Source organism: Dendroctonus ponderosae, unplaced genomic scaffold (genome assembly GCF_020466585.1).
Source record: "Dendroctonus ponderosae isolate FM_Combo_2020 unplaced genomic scaffold, Dpon_F_20191213v2 Dpon_F_20191213_1, whole genome shotgun sequence".
Taxonomy (NCBI): domain Eukaryota; kingdom Metazoa; phylum Arthropoda; class Insecta; order Coleoptera; family Curculionidae; genus Dendroctonus; species Dendroctonus ponderosae.
In genome coordinates this window covers 50,983,600-50,999,640 of record NW_026017110.1, presented here as the reverse complement: position 1 = coordinate 50,999,640, position 16,041 = coordinate 50,983,600, and the positions used below count along the sequence as shown (strand labels likewise).

Here is a 16,041-nt window from a genome sequence, read left to right as displayed (position 1 = left end):
TCCACTGCCCAACTGCCACCCTAACTTGGGCATGAGATATACCGCAAGCAGGTTCTTGGTTGGTCAGTGGTTTCTCGGTCCCTGCCTTAGCAAGTTAGTACAGGGTTTGCTCGCTACCTCCTTAAACATTCTGCTCTCCTGATTCAAATCGAAGCTTTTGTGTGCCAGCAAAATTTCGCCAATAGAGAGCATCTGCATCGACAAAAACAATAACGTAACGCTAAACTCCTGCTCCTCATATTTGCTCGCTACCTCCTTAAACATTCTGCTTTCCTGATACAAATCGAAACTTTCGTGTGCCAACAAAATCTTGCCAATAGAGAGCATCTGCATTGGCAAAAACAATAACGTAACGCTAAACTCCTGCTCCTCATATTTGCTCGCTACCTCCTTAAACATTCTGCTTTCCTGATACAAATCGAAACTTTTGTGTGCCAGCAAAATCTCGCCAATAGAGAGCATCTGCATCGACAAAGACACTAACGTAACGCTAAACTGCTACTCCTCATATTTTCTCGCTACCTCCTTAAACATTCTGCTTTCCTGATACAAATCGAAACTTTCATGTGTATTAGTTTTAGATTTAGTTTGTTCTAATAAAGCTAACCGTATAAGACCACACCAAAAGACATATTTTTCTTTTAAATTAAAAACAAATTATAGCTAAAAGACAAAACTACGCTCTGATTAAACACATTTGTTTTATTTATTTCCCGAGGTTAACTTCGAGGGACGCACGATAAGTTCGATAGCGGTTTGATGCTGTTATCCTGAGGGAGTTTTTAGGCCCCTTAATTATTCTGAGCATGCGCATTATTAAAGAAATAAGCGTTATCTTATTAGAGGATAACGTGGTCCTTTATTTACGTACAAGTAGGGGTTAATAAGCATCACGTTAAAAAACAGAACGACGGTGTTGACATATTTGACTTATTTCTAATATTATTAATAAAATAAGCGGCTATAATAGAATAAGAAATCTTTGTAAATTTAAATAAGACTATTTCATTGATTAGTTTACGCCTGTTTATATACAGGATGTCAAGGCAAACTGTACCAAAAATTTGCGTCCAATTTATCTCAGATCAATAGCATTAAAATTTCACTTGATTTACAATCATCCTTTATCAGCTGCGCGCCGTTATCTTATCAGCCGCAGTGACATAGTTGGAAAGAAAATGGCCAGGTTTAGGCGTTTTTGGGGTTTCTGAACATCGCTGATAGGTAAGCAACCAATCGGGCCTCTGAATCGCCCCAGCATTCAGTGGGGCAAAACGCCGAAGTAAAATTTGGTAATGCAGTTTTAGAACATGCGAAAATGTCCCAGAATCGACGCAAGAAAAGCACAACCTCGTCCACCAGTAGGCTGATCCGCATCACCGTAGTGGGCGATGGAGACACAGGAAAAACTTGCCTACTGATTGTCTACAAGGATAAAAAATTCGACGATCGCTACATCCCGACTATGTAAGTGCGTTTTTAAATACTCCCGTTTAAGGGCTTGAGCAGCGGTGTTGGCTTTGTTCCAGCTTTGACGAATACTCGATGACCATCCCGATCAACTACGAGCCCTACACAATCGTTCTATCGGACACTGCCGGGCAGGAAGAGTTCGATAAGCTCAGAAGACTGGCCTATAGATTTGTAAGTGCAAAAAAAGCGCTCCAGGTATTTTGTCCGTTTATCCTTACTTAATTCCTGCAGGCGGACGCCTTCCTGGTGTGCTATTCCATAGCGGAGCGCAACTCGTTTGAAAATATCTCCCTCTTGTGGGCCCCTGAGCTCAAAAAATGCCGCTCGCAAGCCCATATAATCCTCGTTGGTAGGTTCTCATTTAAAAGCCACACTGTATATATATAAAAAGGCTATCCGCTGTTGTAGCAACGAAGATCGACCTGCTGGCCGAAAGGAAAGTGACGACTGAAGAGGGCGAAGCTCTGGCCAAGGACATCGGGGCGGCGGGTTTCATTGAGACTTCTGCGAAAAACCAATGGAACATCGATGCGGCCTTCCAAATGGCGCTGATGGCTGTTTTGGCCGGGCGGAGCCAACAGCGGCCATCCAAGTCTATTTGTCAGCTGTTATGATATTATTAGAAATGTTCCATTAAACCTATTTATTTTCTACTTTGTTCGTATCTTAAAAACATTAGTGCTGCCCAACCTTTAAAAAGTTATAAGCAAAACCGTGAACACTTCATACGCCACATAAACCCATTAACTGGCGCTTGATCTCGGTCCATTCCGGTCCAATAACTTCCACTCTGCCTCAGTTGACCACGATAAAACTGTCCAACTCCCGCAGGATTTTCTAAAATACGGCCCTTTGCTGCTGCGCGCTCCACGCAGCAATTTGGGCCATTCTGGCCGACTAACATGCATTGATCGCATACTTGCAGTCGGTCTTTCATCCTCTCAATGGTATCAGTGTCCTTGTTTCTGATCTGGGTGCTCCTGATAGGTAAGTTCAGATGAAGCGCCGCTCAACTTATTAATTTATGGCAAAAAAATCCTCAGGATGCCACGCAAATCCGGACGCCAAAAGACTTTACGATGATCTGCTCAGCAACTACAACAAGCTGGTGCGGCCAGTGGCGAATGTCAGCGATGCTCTTTCGGTGAAGATCAAGTTGAAGCTGTCGCAGCTGATCGATGTGGTAAGTTTTTCCCACTGAAAATAAAGGCGCGAAGGTTCCGAATTTGAAACTGTTGCAGAATCTGAAGAACCAGATAATGACTACTAATGTCTGGGTGGAACAGTCTTGGTACGACTACAAGCTGCAGTGGAACCCAATGGACTACGGAAACGTGGACATGCTGCACGTTCCTTCCGACGACATCTGGAGGCCGGACATTGTTCTCTACAACAAGTAAGGGGGGGGTTTTAGAGTCGATCTAAAGGCCATGACTGGAGCTGAGCATGTTTCGGTAGCGCCGACGGCAACTTTGAGGTGACGCTGGCCACCAAGGCGACGCTGAACTTCACGGGACTCGTTGAATGGAGACCGCCGGCCATCTACAAGTCTTCCTGCGAAATCGACGTGGAGTACTTTCCATTCGACGAGCAAACGTGCGTTATGAAGTTCGGATCATGGACCTACGACGGTTTCCAGGCAAGTTTTGCAACCAAGCGCGCTACAGTTTTTATTCTGCTACACTCAGGTGGATTTGCGGCACACCGACGAAACGAAAGGCTCCACAATAGTAGAGGTCGGCATCGACCTGAAGCAGTTCTACAAGTCGGTCGAATGGGACATTTTAGAGGTTCCAGCCATTAGGACGGAAAAGTTCTACAGATGCTGCAAAGAGCCTTACTTGGACATCACATTCAATATCACCATGCGACGCAAGACGCTGTTCTACACAGTCAACTTGATCATTCCCTGCATGGGCATTTCCTTCCTGACGATTCTGGTGTTCTATCTGCCTTCGGACAGTGGCGAAAAGGTCGGTATATTGATGCATTTTTCACGTTTTTTCTTCCAACTTCGAGAGACGCTCAACCGTCCCAAACTGTTTCAACAAAATCTTAATATTCAATGACCCTGTAAATTTGCCTAAAAAACAGTGTTTCAGTGGAGAAGGTTTTGTTGAACATCCAACGAGATACTTATCAGCAAAACACTCTGTATATTCATTCACTAATCAGGTCAGCTTGTCCATCTCCATACTTCTGTCGCTGATTATTTTCTTCCTGCTACTGGCCGAGATCATTCCACCCACCTCCCTGGTGGTTCCCCTGTTGGGCAAGTTTGTGCTTTTCACCATGATTCTGGACACATTCAGGTAGGTCCAAATAACGCATTAGCTACGCTTTTCCACGCCCCTTTCCAGCATTTGCGTAACGGTGATCGTCCTCAACGTACACTTCCGTTGCCCTCAAACGCACGTGATGTCGCCGTGGGTGCGTCGCGTCTTCATCCACATTCTGCCGAGGCTATTGATGATGCGCCGGCCCCACTATATACTCGATCGGCGCAGCTTCAACATGTTCAATCCTCAAATGGCACTCCTGCAAACCTGCAACGGTTTGCGCGCTGCCAAGCTACAGTACGACTCGGGCATCATCGAGCAGGAGGCGCAGGAGATGCGCTCCAACACCAGCCTCTGCGAACGCCTAGCCAGCAGAGAGGCGGAGTCAGCCGGCCTACTGGCCTGCAGAGTGCACGGTACCACCTCGCCTATCATACGCATGTCCTGCGAGGGCGAGTTTCAGCTATACGAAGACCCCTGGATGAATGATCTGGCCTGGCATCAGTGCCCGGAATTCCACAAGGCTCTCAATGGGGTGCGCTTCATCGCAGGCCACATCAAGCGGGAGAATGACTCTATTAGGGTAAGGTCCTCAAGGCGTTTTGATTCCCATGGTAAACAGGCGTTCCCAGGTGAAGGAGGACTGGAAGTATGTGGCCATGGTGTTGGATCGGCTCTTCTTGTGGATATTCACGCTCGCCGTGCTGGTGGGAACGGCTGGAATCATCTTGCAAGCGCCCACTCTCTATGATGACCGCCAGCCCATTGATCCTAACATGTACGAAATAATGTCCAGATCAGTTAAGCCATACGTTGCCGTTACTTTGTAGCGTCCTCTGTAAATGGAATAAAATGATAGAAAAAGTGTTAATGGTTTTAATAAAATCGCATCTGCCCAGCTAAAGCCAGTAGCAACTTGAAATTTTCACCATCCTTAGAAGACTAAGAAGTTTCACATGAATCGACCAGGATCCTCAGTTTTGCCAGTGTAGCGAATGTGAGAATGAATGTTACTCAAACTACATGCTCGCCTTTTAAAAATCAAAGCTTCCAAACTAAAGCGAGAAAGAATTTAAGAAATGTCGCCATCCTTTAGAAGAAACTTGACCTCGAAGATCTGCGGTATTACTGCTCAAACATCGCAGAAAAACCTCGATCAGAAAAGGACGGCTATACCTCCAGTGGAGCGCGGCATTTAAATGAATCACCACCCTGTATATTAATGTTGATCGTTAATTACCATAAACTTTTACGTACGTAAACTTATATGTTAATTATACGCCTCCATTGGCCATATTTCCTGACGTCATAGTCGCCCTGCCGTTTTAAACTGCGCGCCATTTACCAGGCCAGAGCTGTCAATATTGTCGCATATAAAATATCTGGGTTATCGCTAGACGCAATTGCATACTTTAACAGCTGATTGTCAAGGCTTTGTTTGTAAACCACAGTGAGTTGCAGTTTAGAGTATTACAAAATGCCTGTACAGGACGAATGGTGCGCCGACAAGCTCTCGAATTTGCTGCAGGAAGAGCTGAGGATCTCCACCTTAAGTGAGCTTCGCGACCACTTAAAGGCTCTGCCCCATGATGAAGCCGCCACTATGTCCAGCGGGCTGCAGCTGCCCCTGGTCTTCGACTGCCTCAATGATTCTAACTCGTAAGTGCCCCCCTTCCCTGCCTTTTCCCATTCAAACCCTCTATTACAGAGAACAGGTGGACTTGGCTTGCGAAGTCCTCACTTTATGCCTCAGCAGCCTGCACCTTGGGGAGAGCACGCAGCGCTATAGGACTTCGCTAGAACGCGCCCTAGTCCATCCTTATCCTGCTGTGAAGAGCATGGCCCTTAACGAAATCGGCCGCTCCATTTCCAATGAGGAAGTGTTGTGCTCCCTTTGCGAACAAACCACTTTGATGCTGAACATCGTCAACTGTCTGGGAGATGCTGATTTGGGAGTGGCTAAAAGGGCGTCTGAGGTTTTGGAGACATTGGGCGTCACTGTGCCCGGAGCCAACCGACTGGTGAGCAACGAGGTTCTGATTCCTCTGCAGGAGTTGCTGAGTTGCAACGAGGTGGTGAGGATGCGGGTTTATGAGGTAAAAAACTACTTAGTTGAGAAAAAGAGCTAATGAATTCAGCTTTGCAGTTGTTGGTCACCATTTCCAAGCTATCAGAGTACAGCTTTGGCAAATTCAAGTCAATGGGACTGATCAGCCGGGTTATTGAGGAAATCGGCAACAACGACGTGCTGCTCAAGCTCAATGTGATTCAGATTTTATCCGAGCTAGCCCTTAGCGAGCATGGCTACGTCTTTTTGGACCAACAAGGTATTTTCGACAGGATTTTTGGGCTTATCAACGAAGACGAGCTTACTACACAACTGTGCCAGCCTGGTAAGCGCTCACTTTTCAAACTGAATCTCTGGTTTTATTGTTGACCACCTCTTCAAGGAATCCTGAAGTTCTTTGGACAAATAGGGCATAAAAAACCCCGCGAACTTCTCGCTAAATATCCAGCAATGTTCGATCATCTCTTCGCGAACATCGAACAAAGCGATCTGGTTATCATTGGAATTTCCCTAGATACTATCGGGTTCATCGGACAAACCTCCCATGGGAAACTAGCTCTAGACTCCACAGGTGAAATCCTTCTCATTTGGCTATTTATGCATGAAGTCCTCGATATCTGCAGGCAGTAAGCTGGAGGGCACCGTCCGGATTATTGCCAAGCTGCTGCCTTCGCTGCCCACTGAAACGCAAGTGAGGGCCTTGAATTGCTTGGAAAACCTGCTGAGAGACGAGCGCTATGACACCATACAGATCACTGAGAAATGGTACAGGCTTCTAGGGGCGGAGCCCATGGAGCTGATCGCAAAGTATGCCAAAAACCCGTTTGCCGATCTGCGTCTTGCAGGGTTGGGGATTTTAAATGCCCTGGCAGGACAGCCCTGGGGGCAGGAGGCCATAAGAAACTCTCCAGGTACTAGGAGGAAGTTTTAGTTTTCTTGGCTTTAACGGCGCTTTTTAAGGCTTGGTGGAGTTTTTGCTGGACCGCAGTGTGGAATCAGTAAAAGAGTGCAAGCAGGCGAAGTACGTCATAGTGAAGTTGCTAGCGCAAAGTCTGGTCTTCGACCAGAATCTCCAAGAACGGATTGAGGAGTACGTGAAGGAAGGCCCGTTCTACGTGCAGGCTGTGACCGAAGTGGCTGTTGAAGGGAACTGATTTGCTAGAATAAAATTACTTTTTCATAGTCACCTGTTTAATGAGGCCTGCAGCTCGCCGATGGCGAGCAGCACCATTTTAATGCGTACTTTCACACCCACTGCCAGTTCTCGCAGATGCAGCATTTCCTTTTGAAGCAGCCGCAACCGGATGTCCGCATACTTTCCCGCTTCATTTGGTTGCATTTCCAAAAGATAGCCAAGCCCCACATCCACGAAAGTAGTTTCATAGTCGCTGATACTCCCGAATGCCGCCACCCCATTCCCCAACTCAAACTGCAATTGCATGTCGCGGTCTTTTGTCCTGTGGTCCTTGATGGCACCCACCATGGTTTTCAGCTCATTCCACTCCTCGCATTGAGCGGCTTTGCTATTGAGCAGCAGCTCAATGTCCCGTAAGTCACGTTTTAGTTTGTCCTCGATGAAGCACTCGTATTCCTTCAATTTCCCGTTGATGTCCATCCTAGGTGTCTTCAGAGTGCTGATGAGGCAGAAACTGTCAGTTTCAGTGGATGTTTACCACTCCAGATTTGGGCCAGATTGTTTACTAGTTTAATGAGGTTAGGCACTCAGGAAGTTTGAGGTTACTGAGAGGAACGATGATTGCCTATGGCTTGACAACGTTGATTGTATTTCTTTTCTGGACAAAACGAAAAATAAAAATTTAATTTTACCCAGGCAATAAAAACGCAAAACTCGGATTAATCTAGCTACCTTTATCGAAGGGTTGGGATTGAGCCGCACTGCTCTCGACTTTTTTAAAATGAAAGAAAACCAATCCAATTACGTATTCGGACTTATAAAAGAGGGATAGCACGAGCTGAAGGTAATAAAGACATCCACAACTTAAAGGTCCAGTTTCTTCCATCGGCTGCTGATTGCCCCGTTTTTTTGGGCCAAAATTATTTCAATCTCTCAACAAGTTTGAAGAAAAGTTGAAAAACCCGCTTAAAAACTCTCCAAGTTTAAAATTTATCCGCCCTTGTATAAAGCCCGTGTCCCATGAATCCGTTTATACGATGGTACGATGATACGAAAGTGTTTCTATTGGTTGGAGATCTGTCAATTCGACTGTACGTCTGTCAATTCGTACGACGGCGGACGAATTGACAGATCTCCAACCAATAGAAACACTTTCGTATCATCATCGTACCATCGTATAAACAGGTGCATGGGATACATGGTCTAGACTCCAACTTGTAAATCTCAACTGGTTGCTCAGAAATCATCTTTAGAAAGCATGATGTAAAAATTGAAAATTCGCGCAAAAACACAACAAAGTTTAAAAATTCGTCATTCGTCAAAATTTACGTCACATGTAAGCTGAGGCTTTCGGTATTGAACGCTCTACACACAGGGTGGGCTAACGAAAAGGTCGCACTCCTATTTATGACTCTCTTGGTAGACTTAGAAAAAAACGCTCAAACACGTCAACTTTGATTTTTAAGGGGACACCTTGCTGACTATCATTATATTATACAAGGTGTTTCATAAAGAATATACTACGTCACACTTTTAAATTTTAAATGAAAACCTACTACTTTTATGTAATTTTTCGATCCTGCCAAAAGTTTGTAGTAAATTTCGTACAGCATGTCCTATACTGATCTTCAACCGTTTCAATTTTATTTGCGTTTGTTGTTGATTGATTGAGGTATTGAGCCGTTCGAAAGTATCACAGATTGCCGTTTCTATGACTACCTCTGACAGATTAGGAAAAAGAACGAGTCACCGTCAAGTGTCACTGTGGGTTTCAACTTTTTTTTAACTTAACTTGCACATCTTTCATTATAATGAAATTTTCAATATGACCATATCCAAAGTACTCGCCAACTGGCTACATCTTCCGGAGTTTCTCGCACGTCAATACGAAGAATATTGAAAAGTCATAAATTTCATCCTTACAAAATAAAACTTGTACATAAATTCAATGAAGATGATTATGATAGAAGATTGGCAATATGCCATATAAACGGCAATCTGCGATACTTTCGAACGGCTCAATATCTCAACAACAAACACAAATAAAATTGAAACGGTTGAAGATGGGTATAGTTCATGCTACGCGAAATTTACTACAAACTTTTGGCAGGATCGAAAAATTACATAAAAATAGTAGGTTTTAATTAAAAGTGTGACGTAGTATCTTGTTTATAAAACACCCTGTATAATATGATGATAGTCAGCAAGATGTCCCCTTAAAAATAAAAGTTGACGTGTTTGACCGTTTTTTTCTAACTCTACCAGGAGAGTCATAAATAGGGTTAGCCCACCCTGTATATGTTTCAAAAGTTTCAGGAGCTTTTCCAAAAAATATGCCACTGATCCATAAAGAAAAACGCTAACGCGCAACACGGGCTCTATGGTAGTGCAACCATGGAACCTTTATAACTTCACTAAACCCTCTTCAAATTACCCCATTTTCAATCACAGAACTCGTGCAGACATTACCACATATTTCTCATACTCATAAGTACGCCGCTGGAATGAACCTGTAGACATCAAGAAATTCCCAGTTGTAATATAAAATCAGGGCGATTTGTAAGAAATTTTCAGCATCTGTAGGGTCAAGTGTTAATTTCAAGCGTTTATAGAAAAGAGGGCAGTTGAGTACACAAGCATGACGCCACTTTCTTGCTGATATCTCATGAACAAATTGAGCCAGAGCGCTCATGTACACACCTCCAGATGGAGAATGAAACAACCCAGTTATGAAATGAAGCAAAACTTGGGAAATATATGCAGTTTTCACGCAAAAAGCCTGCATTTTGAGATATTTTCAGCTACTTAGCTGGTCTTCCTACCAGTCGATGGATGGTGGTAGGTAAATGGAAATTAGTCGGATTCAAACCAGTCGCTCAAGCAATTGTAGTGATTAATCGATGACGATTTATTGCACTTCCTTGGATTAAAGCGAAATAATCTCCGAAAACCAATAAATACATAATTTATCCGAGCTATTTAACAAATTGCGGGCCCGTAAATTGCGCAACACCCCAATCTAAAACAATGCTGTTTTTTTCGCCGAACGGATGTCCCAAAAATATATGAAGCGAAATTCCAAAAATCACTCCAAGTACGGATTTGTTTTTTCCTGTTCAACTATGCAGGAAGATCATCGATAATCGATCGGCAATATAGCGCTTAATCAATGGCAAACAGTCAACTAAACCGCAATTATTTAGGCATTACCATGTAAATGCTATCTAAACAATGGGACTCGACGGTCTTAACCATAACTTTGTTGAGATGACGCCGAAGATTGTTATATTGATGGTAACTATACTGGGTTTTCATTGTTTTCATTAATAACAATTAGTTCGAGTGGATAAAAAGCGCTGATTGGAGTTGAGGAGGTCGTGGTCTTCCTGTTGGCCGTCATGACATCCAGATTTAGGCGAGTGACACCCGGTCGCGTGTAATCATCGATTAGAGATCGATATGATTATAATCCGTCGAAGTAATCCCTGCGAAAGTTTGCCGTTTACAAGCGGATTAACTTTACAAGTGCGAAGATTTTAATAAAAATCGACACAGCCATGCAGCGCTGGTTAGTGAAGTTGGGCAGAGCCAGCTTGATGATGGCCAACAACGAGAAGAGCAACACGCCCATGCTGGGCGCCCACATTCCATTCGACCAAAACTCTGTAGAGGTGGTAAAAGCCTTCAACTCTCGATGGTACATCTTGGCCGTCTACGTCTACTATGCGACCATCAGCTGCTTCCAATGGGTCGAATACTCCATAGTGACCAACATAGTGATGCACTACTATCAAGTCAGCTTGAGCGCCGTCGACTGGACCGGTGTCATGTTCATGATCGTGTGGCCGATCTTCGTATTTCCCTCTTCATTCCTCATCGACAAGCTGGTTAGTGGCCTTAGCAGTTGCAGCAACAACATTTTTCAATCGGTTTCTTCAGGGGCTACGTTTCGCAGCCTTAGCAGGATGTTTTCTCACCGCTCTCGGCGCCACCATCAAGCTGTTCTCTATCGATCAGGGTGCGTTTTCAGTGGTTCTGATTGGACAGGCCATTGTTTCCCTTTCTCAGGTCTTCATCCTTAGTCTGCCTCCCAAGCTGGCCGTCACATGGTTCAAACCAAATGAGGTAAGTCCTTGGTGTAAGTTGAGGTAAGGTAAGTTGAGCTGGTGATGTCAAAGCTGGCATTTAAAAGTTTTTTTTTTCAATCACGTCAGAAGCCTGTTTAATGTACGTCGGTTTGTTGAATGGCTTAAGGCAAATCCTCAATCAACAACCATTTCCGCCAAGCACACCTAATCTGCACACGAGCGTGTTAAATCCGTCATCAAATAGACCAGGATTGACTTCCGTAATGGATGAGCAAACATGCCGGCGTTGAATGATTGATTGATTACTGTTGTTTTTCCCATTTGCACTGTTAAGTTGAAGCGCGTGTCTTTGTTGTTTTCCCCCAGGTATCCACTGTGTGCTCCATCGGGGTGTTTGGGATGCAGCTGGGGTGCGCCTTGGGCTTTCTAGTGCCTCCCATGGTAGTCAAAGACGTTGAAGATCTGCAGGAAATCGCCCTAAGCCTAAAGCGCCTCTGCTGGGCGCTTGCCATTGCCATCATTCCAGCTTGCCTTGCAGTTGTTTTATGTGAGAAGTTCTCCTTTGTTCTGCGTAGTGGCCAAGCCCCCACAAAATCCCGATTTTGTTTCAGACTTTCCCCACATGCCCAAATACCCCCCTAGTATGGCCCAGGCAGAAGAGCGCAGAAAAGTGCAGGTGGTCACTATGAAAACCTTCCTACAATCTCTTAAAGATCTACTGACGAACATGGGCTTTTTGGTGCACATGCTCGGGTACAGCATCAGTTTTGGGATCTTTTCGGCCTTTGGCACTCTTCTGAATCACTTTGTACTGAGCTATTTTCCGGTAAGTGCCCTTCTGAGTCAGCTTCGGATTCTTTGATCGCGCTTTTAGGGCGCCACTGAAGATGCGGGCCGCATGGGCCTAGTGATGATTCTATTTGGCATGACTGGCGGCTTCCTAGTGGGCATTGTTCTGGATAAAACCCACAAGTACAAGTAAGTCGTTAAATTTAACTGGAACGTTTAAAGTACAGAGTTTCCTCTCTAGGGAAACCAATCTACTTATCTACATAGGCACCGCCATCTGCCTGGGGGCATTGGTGGTTTGCCTGAAGATCCAGGCAAAACTGCTTGCTTATCTCACTATAGCCATTTTCGGGTAAGTTCCTCTGGATGTTTTCCTCAAAATACGTCAAGCAACCCCACTGATTTTTTGCAGTTTCTTCCTCAACGCCTACATCCCGGCAGGCATCGAGTTTGCTTCTGAACTCACCTATCCTACCAATGAAAGCACGACAACAGGCCTGCTTACTGCGGCCTCTCAAACTCTCGGTAAGTACGTGTTTCTGAGTCGCCTTCATCCGTTGAGGGCCCGTTTCGTAGGCGTGATCTTCACACTTGCTCTGAGTGAAGTTAACCAGAGCTGGGGCACCATCTGGTCGCTTTTGATCCAGATCGGGCTCTTGGTGATTGGGTGCGTCCTTACCGCTCTTGTCCCCAACAACCTGCGCAGGCAGGAAGCCTTTAATAAAGGCGGTAATCCTGTAGAGTTTGTCGCTGTGTCTCAAGAGGAGAGTCTGCCTATCAAAGGCTGACTTGACTGCTGATCTTTTGGGAGACTTTGTCACGTTGACAACCCCATTCGAGTGATTAGGGTTAGGTAGTTTACTCTTTGTATATTTGTGAATAAACTGTTAAAAGCCGCAATGGGAATTTATTGCTCCTGCAGCGCCTCCAGCCGACCGAACCTTGGGGGAACTAAAGATTCCAAAAGTGCGCCAAGCGAAAACAAAGCCCCCATGCTCAGAAGAGCTGACGCAGCCCCCCAGTAGTTGTTCACCTGAGCGATGCTGATCGCCAACAAAACGCTGGCCACTTGGGAGGCTGCAAAAAGCAGCCCCGCCACTGTACTCTCGTCGCTAGGGTAGCTCAACTCGATGCCCAGCTCGTACCCCACTGGAATGATCGGGTTGGCAAACACTCTGTAAAGAAGCACCCCATCGATGACTTGCGACTTTGCCAAAAGACCTACTGTTACCCGAAGAGACCGCAAAGAAAAAAGGAGAATCCCAGGGAGCGCTGATGAAGGGCCAGCAAAAGCAGCAGGATGCTCGAGGCGGAACCCAGTGATGTTGCAACACAAGCCACCCTAAAAATCTGCGTTCATATCTAAAAAACATGGAAAGTGGTTGGAAATCTCTACTTATACTGATGGGTTCTATCGAGATAAACTCCAAAAATCACCGATCCGAGAAGACCGGAGATCATCATGCAAAACCCCATCCAGCCGGCGGCTTGCATGGCGCCCTGCAATGGAACAAGACTTAGGTGCCTAATTGCATTTCGTGCATTGGAATCTTCATACTTTGAAGTAAGAAACCACCAGCTCGCTCAGAAGGATCATCCCGGTGGAGAACACCCCCAGGTTCAGCGAATAGGCCAGCAAGTGCAGCAGAAATCCCTTTGAGTACTTCACCCGCCTGGTCTGAGTGGGAAGCAGTTGGGGGCTGCTTTGTTGCTCGGTGGGGGTCTGTGGGGGCTTGCTGGGGAGGTCTTAAGGAGTAGTTATTTTATTTAACTACCTACTCCTTAACTCAGATAACCAACTGACGTTCAAAAGACCGTCTTCCCCTAGACCAAATGGCTACTTACAGAAAACCACTGCTAGACAGGCCGGTGTAATTAGCGCAGCTGAGACAATGTTGAGCGTTTTGAGGCCTCTGCCCACTTCTTCTGGGTCGGGATTATTGGGAACTATGGTGACAGCTAGCACATAGCCGAGCGCGTTGCCTAGATTAGGCCCCATGGTGCCTAAGGAGCAGGCGGTGGAAATCTGCAAACTCCTCCTTTAGCAAGTAGGAAGAGTAGTTAACACCTCACTATATACCTTGCTGGGAGTGAACCAAACGGCGGCAATTTTGGGGGGCAAGCACATGATAAATACAGAGGAGGCTGCCGTGAGGCCCTGCCCCAATAGTAGCCAGCAAAATCCCTGTCTGGAGATCGCGAGGAATTTGACAAAAATCCCTATGGCGGTGCCCAGGCAGCCACAGCAGTAGGCCAGGCGAAGCCCCTACAAATACTCTACCTAAGTCCTTCTAATGTATGCTAAGAAAAAAGCTTTACAAATCTTTGCATTATCCAGGCGGCGGGGGCCATGAGGAAGGGATAGAGCACCATATGGAGCAACGAGGTCCAGTTGACACTAAAGTTGGTCACCTGGTAGTAGCCGGCAACTGTTTCCGTTATGCTGGAGTATTCAGTCATTTGAATGGCATTGATGCACGAATAGTAAACGAAGACCAGCAGGACGTACCATCGCTTTCTGTACGCTTGGGTGCGCATTTTGTCGGCTACTAATCAGCATGATGGGTTTAGATATACCCATGAATTGCTAATGGGCGATTAGCGCTAATGGGTCTGTGTATATGGAGAACCAAGCAGCGTTCGATTGTTTTTTTACTGCAAAAATTCTGCGAGAACTTCACTTAAAAACACTCGAGGGCCCGCCCTTATCTAATCGAGCCACTGAGTGGCTGATTGCGATCAGCAAACGAAGCTCCCATATGATTTCATTCCGTCGTCAGTTGTGTTAAAAATCGTTATCTAAATGTTGGGTTTTCTACTCTTGATTGTGTTTCTCCTGCCGAGAGGTTTTGGGCAGACGTCTTTCCAAGGTTTCTTGGTAGTCCCTACTCCGACCCCCAGCCGCAGTAGACTCATCTAGGAATGTTGCAGTTGCGCCACAACAAGTCCTACAGCTCCACAGCTGAGCTACAGCTGCGCCAACAGCTCTACAACCAAACGGTGGCAGAAGTAGAGGAGCACAACCGCAAGTTTGCTGCCGGTCTTGTTTCCTACTCCTTGGCCATCAACCAATTCGCTGATCTCACTCCAGAGGAAATCTCCAGCCGCTTCCAGACGCTGCCCAGGAAATCTCCTAATTCCTCTACACTATTCCACCTGAGGAACTCCAGCTTCATTTCAGACAGTGTGGACTGGCGTCAGAAGGAAGTGGTGACGGCAGTGAAGGATCAGGGGAATTGCGGGGCCTGCTGGGCTTTCAGCGCGGTGAGCACCAGAGGAACTTAGAAAGCGGTCTCCCACTAACTCGTTGAATTGTAGACTGGAGCCTTGGAAGGGCAGCTGGCCTTGAAATACCACAACCTTACCTCTATAAGCGAACAGCAGCTGCTGGACTGTGACAAGGACAACAATGGTTGCAGCGGTGGCACTGTGCAGGAGGCTTTCGAGTATGCCAGAAAACACAGCCTGATTTCTGAGGTTCTTTATCCGTATCAGGCAACTCAAGGCTCCTGCCGGACGGGCCATCCGGGCCTTGTGAGGTCTGGAGGCTATGTTGATATAGCTGAGGGCAACGAGACTGAGCTCCAACAGGCTGTGGCTTTTATAGGTAAGAAGCGCTCTTTTAAATGCTTCTTAAGTAATTCTTCATGTTCCAGGCCCAGTCTCCGTGGCCATCAACGCAGACAGGATAATCAAGTATTCATCGGGCGTCTTCGACGACTCCTGTTCCACCACAGTGAACCACGGACTATTGGCGGTGGGCTTTGGGAACGAATCAGGGCAACTTTACTGGATTCTGAAAAACTCCTGGGGCCCGAGTTGGGGCGAAGACGGTTACATTAGGATGGTTATGGGGAAGGGACTGTGTGGGATCGCCCTGCAGGCCTGCTACCCCGTTGGGGTGACCAACCAGGCCTCAACCCGCTCGCACCTTTTCAACTATTGGCTGGCCTGGATGGGGCTGTTTGTTTTAGTGGTGGGGAAATGGAATCTGTAAAACGATTAGTGTTTTATTGTCTCATAGTTTAGTTGAAGGCAATATCCTGAAGTAATGCCTGACGGCGGATTCCAAGGTAACAAAGAGGGAATTTTTTAGTCGGTAGGAATCCGACACTGATCGGCCGATAGGACAACAGGCCGCTGCGTCTTTTTAAATATTTTTTACCCCTCTAATATAAAAAACCGAAAAAAGTTTAAAGGCTGTACTTA

General features: G+C 45.9%; 7 protein-coding genes across 9 annotated transcripts; 5 read left to right on the top strand and 2 right to left on the bottom strand.

Annotated features, from left to right (window-relative positions):
- Nucleotides 1-897: 897 nt before the first annotated feature.
- Nucleotides 898-2,126, top strand: LOC109533234 (ras-like GTP-binding protein RhoL). Its single transcript, XM_019898500.2, has 5 exons — nucleotides 898-1,224; nucleotides 1,302-1,467; nucleotides 1,530-1,644; nucleotides 1,705-1,822; nucleotides 1,882-2,126. Exons 2-5 carry the CDS (start codon nucleotides 1,319-1,321, stop codon nucleotides 2,085-2,087), a joined length of 588 nt encoding a protein of 195 aa, XP_019754059.1. The 5' UTR covers nucleotides 898-1,224; nucleotides 1,302-1,318; the 3' UTR covers nucleotides 2,088-2,126.
- A 71-nt stretch (nucleotides 2,127-2,197) lies between these two features.
- On the top strand, nucleotides 2,198-4,617 carry LOC109533239 (acetylcholine receptor subunit alpha-like). Its single transcript, XM_019898507.2, has 8 exons — nucleotides 2,198-2,460; nucleotides 2,517-2,656; nucleotides 2,715-2,869; nucleotides 2,932-3,112; nucleotides 3,162-3,446; nucleotides 3,649-3,785; nucleotides 3,834-4,335; nucleotides 4,385-4,617. Exons 1-8 carry the CDS (start codon nucleotides 2,418-2,420, stop codon nucleotides 4,580-4,582), a joined length of 1,641 nt encoding a protein of 546 aa, XP_019754066.1. The 5' UTR covers nucleotides 2,198-2,417; the 3' UTR covers nucleotides 4,583-4,617.
- A 505-nt stretch (nucleotides 4,618-5,122) lies between these two features.
- On the top strand, nucleotides 5,123-7,002 carry LOC109533240 (26S proteasome non-ATPase regulatory subunit 5). The gene is made up of 6 exons (XM_019898508.2): nucleotides 5,123-5,411; nucleotides 5,461-5,848; nucleotides 5,899-6,145; nucleotides 6,203-6,391; nucleotides 6,444-6,731; nucleotides 6,781-7,002. The coding sequence occupies exons 1-6, from the start codon at nucleotides 5,230-5,232 to the stop codon at nucleotides 6,972-6,974; spliced, it is 1,488 nt and encodes a 495-aa protein (XP_019754067.1). The 5' UTR covers nucleotides 5,123-5,229; the 3' UTR covers nucleotides 6,975-7,002.
- On the bottom strand, nucleotides 6,994-7,551 carry LOC109533241 (protein UXT homolog). Its single transcript, XM_019898509.2, has one exon. It carries the CDS (start codon nucleotides 7,433-7,435, stop codon nucleotides 7,004-7,006), a length of 432 nt encoding a protein of 143 aa, XP_019754068.1. The 5' UTR covers nucleotides 7,436-7,551; the 3' UTR covers nucleotides 6,994-7,003.
- A 2,823-nt stretch (nucleotides 7,552-10,374) lies between these two features.
- Nucleotides 10,375-12,728, top strand: LOC109533243 (feline leukemia virus subgroup C receptor-related protein 2). The gene is made up of 8 exons (XM_019898512.2): nucleotides 10,375-10,842; nucleotides 10,895-11,080; nucleotides 11,410-11,590; nucleotides 11,655-11,869; nucleotides 11,918-12,021; nucleotides 12,074-12,184; nucleotides 12,245-12,357; nucleotides 12,409-12,728. The coding sequence occupies exons 1-8, from the start codon at nucleotides 10,513-10,515 to the stop codon at nucleotides 12,618-12,620; spliced, it is 1,452 nt and encodes a 483-aa protein (XP_019754071.1). The 5' UTR covers nucleotides 10,375-10,512; the 3' UTR covers nucleotides 12,621-12,728.
- On the bottom strand, nucleotides 12,723-14,502 carry LOC109533244 (uncharacterized MFS-type transporter C09D4.1). Of its 3 annotated transcripts, XM_048670245.1 has the most exons (8): nucleotides 14,342-14,502; nucleotides 14,152-14,275; nucleotides 13,913-14,098; nucleotides 13,678-13,858; nucleotides 13,391-13,578; nucleotides 13,229-13,332; nucleotides 13,064-13,174; nucleotides 12,723-13,007 (listed from the first exon to the last, which is right to left on the bottom strand). In XM_048670245.1, exons 1-8 carry the CDS (start codon nucleotides 14,368-14,370, stop codon nucleotides 12,740-12,742), a joined length of 1,191 nt encoding a protein of 396 aa, XP_048526202.1. In that variant the 5' UTR covers nucleotides 14,371-14,502; the 3' UTR covers nucleotides 12,723-12,739. The 3 variants fall into 3 exon arrangements, with proteins under 3 accessions (XP_048526202.1, XP_019754072.1, XP_019754073.1); XM_019898513.2 differs by having other exon boundaries at nucleotides 14,152-14,502; XM_019898514.2 differs by having other exon boundaries at nucleotides 13,235-13,332; nucleotides 14,152-14,502.
- A 54-nt stretch (nucleotides 14,503-14,556) lies between these two features.
- Nucleotides 14,557-15,834, top strand: LOC109533245 (procathepsin L). The gene is made up of 4 exons (XM_019898515.2): nucleotides 14,557-14,710; nucleotides 14,764-15,096; nucleotides 15,151-15,439; nucleotides 15,489-15,834. The coding sequence occupies exons 1-4, from the start codon at nucleotides 14,636-14,638 to the stop codon at nucleotides 15,827-15,829; spliced, it is 1,038 nt and encodes a 345-aa protein (XP_019754074.1). The 5' UTR covers nucleotides 14,557-14,635; the 3' UTR covers nucleotides 15,830-15,834.
- Nucleotides 15,835-16,041: the final 207 nt, after the last annotated feature.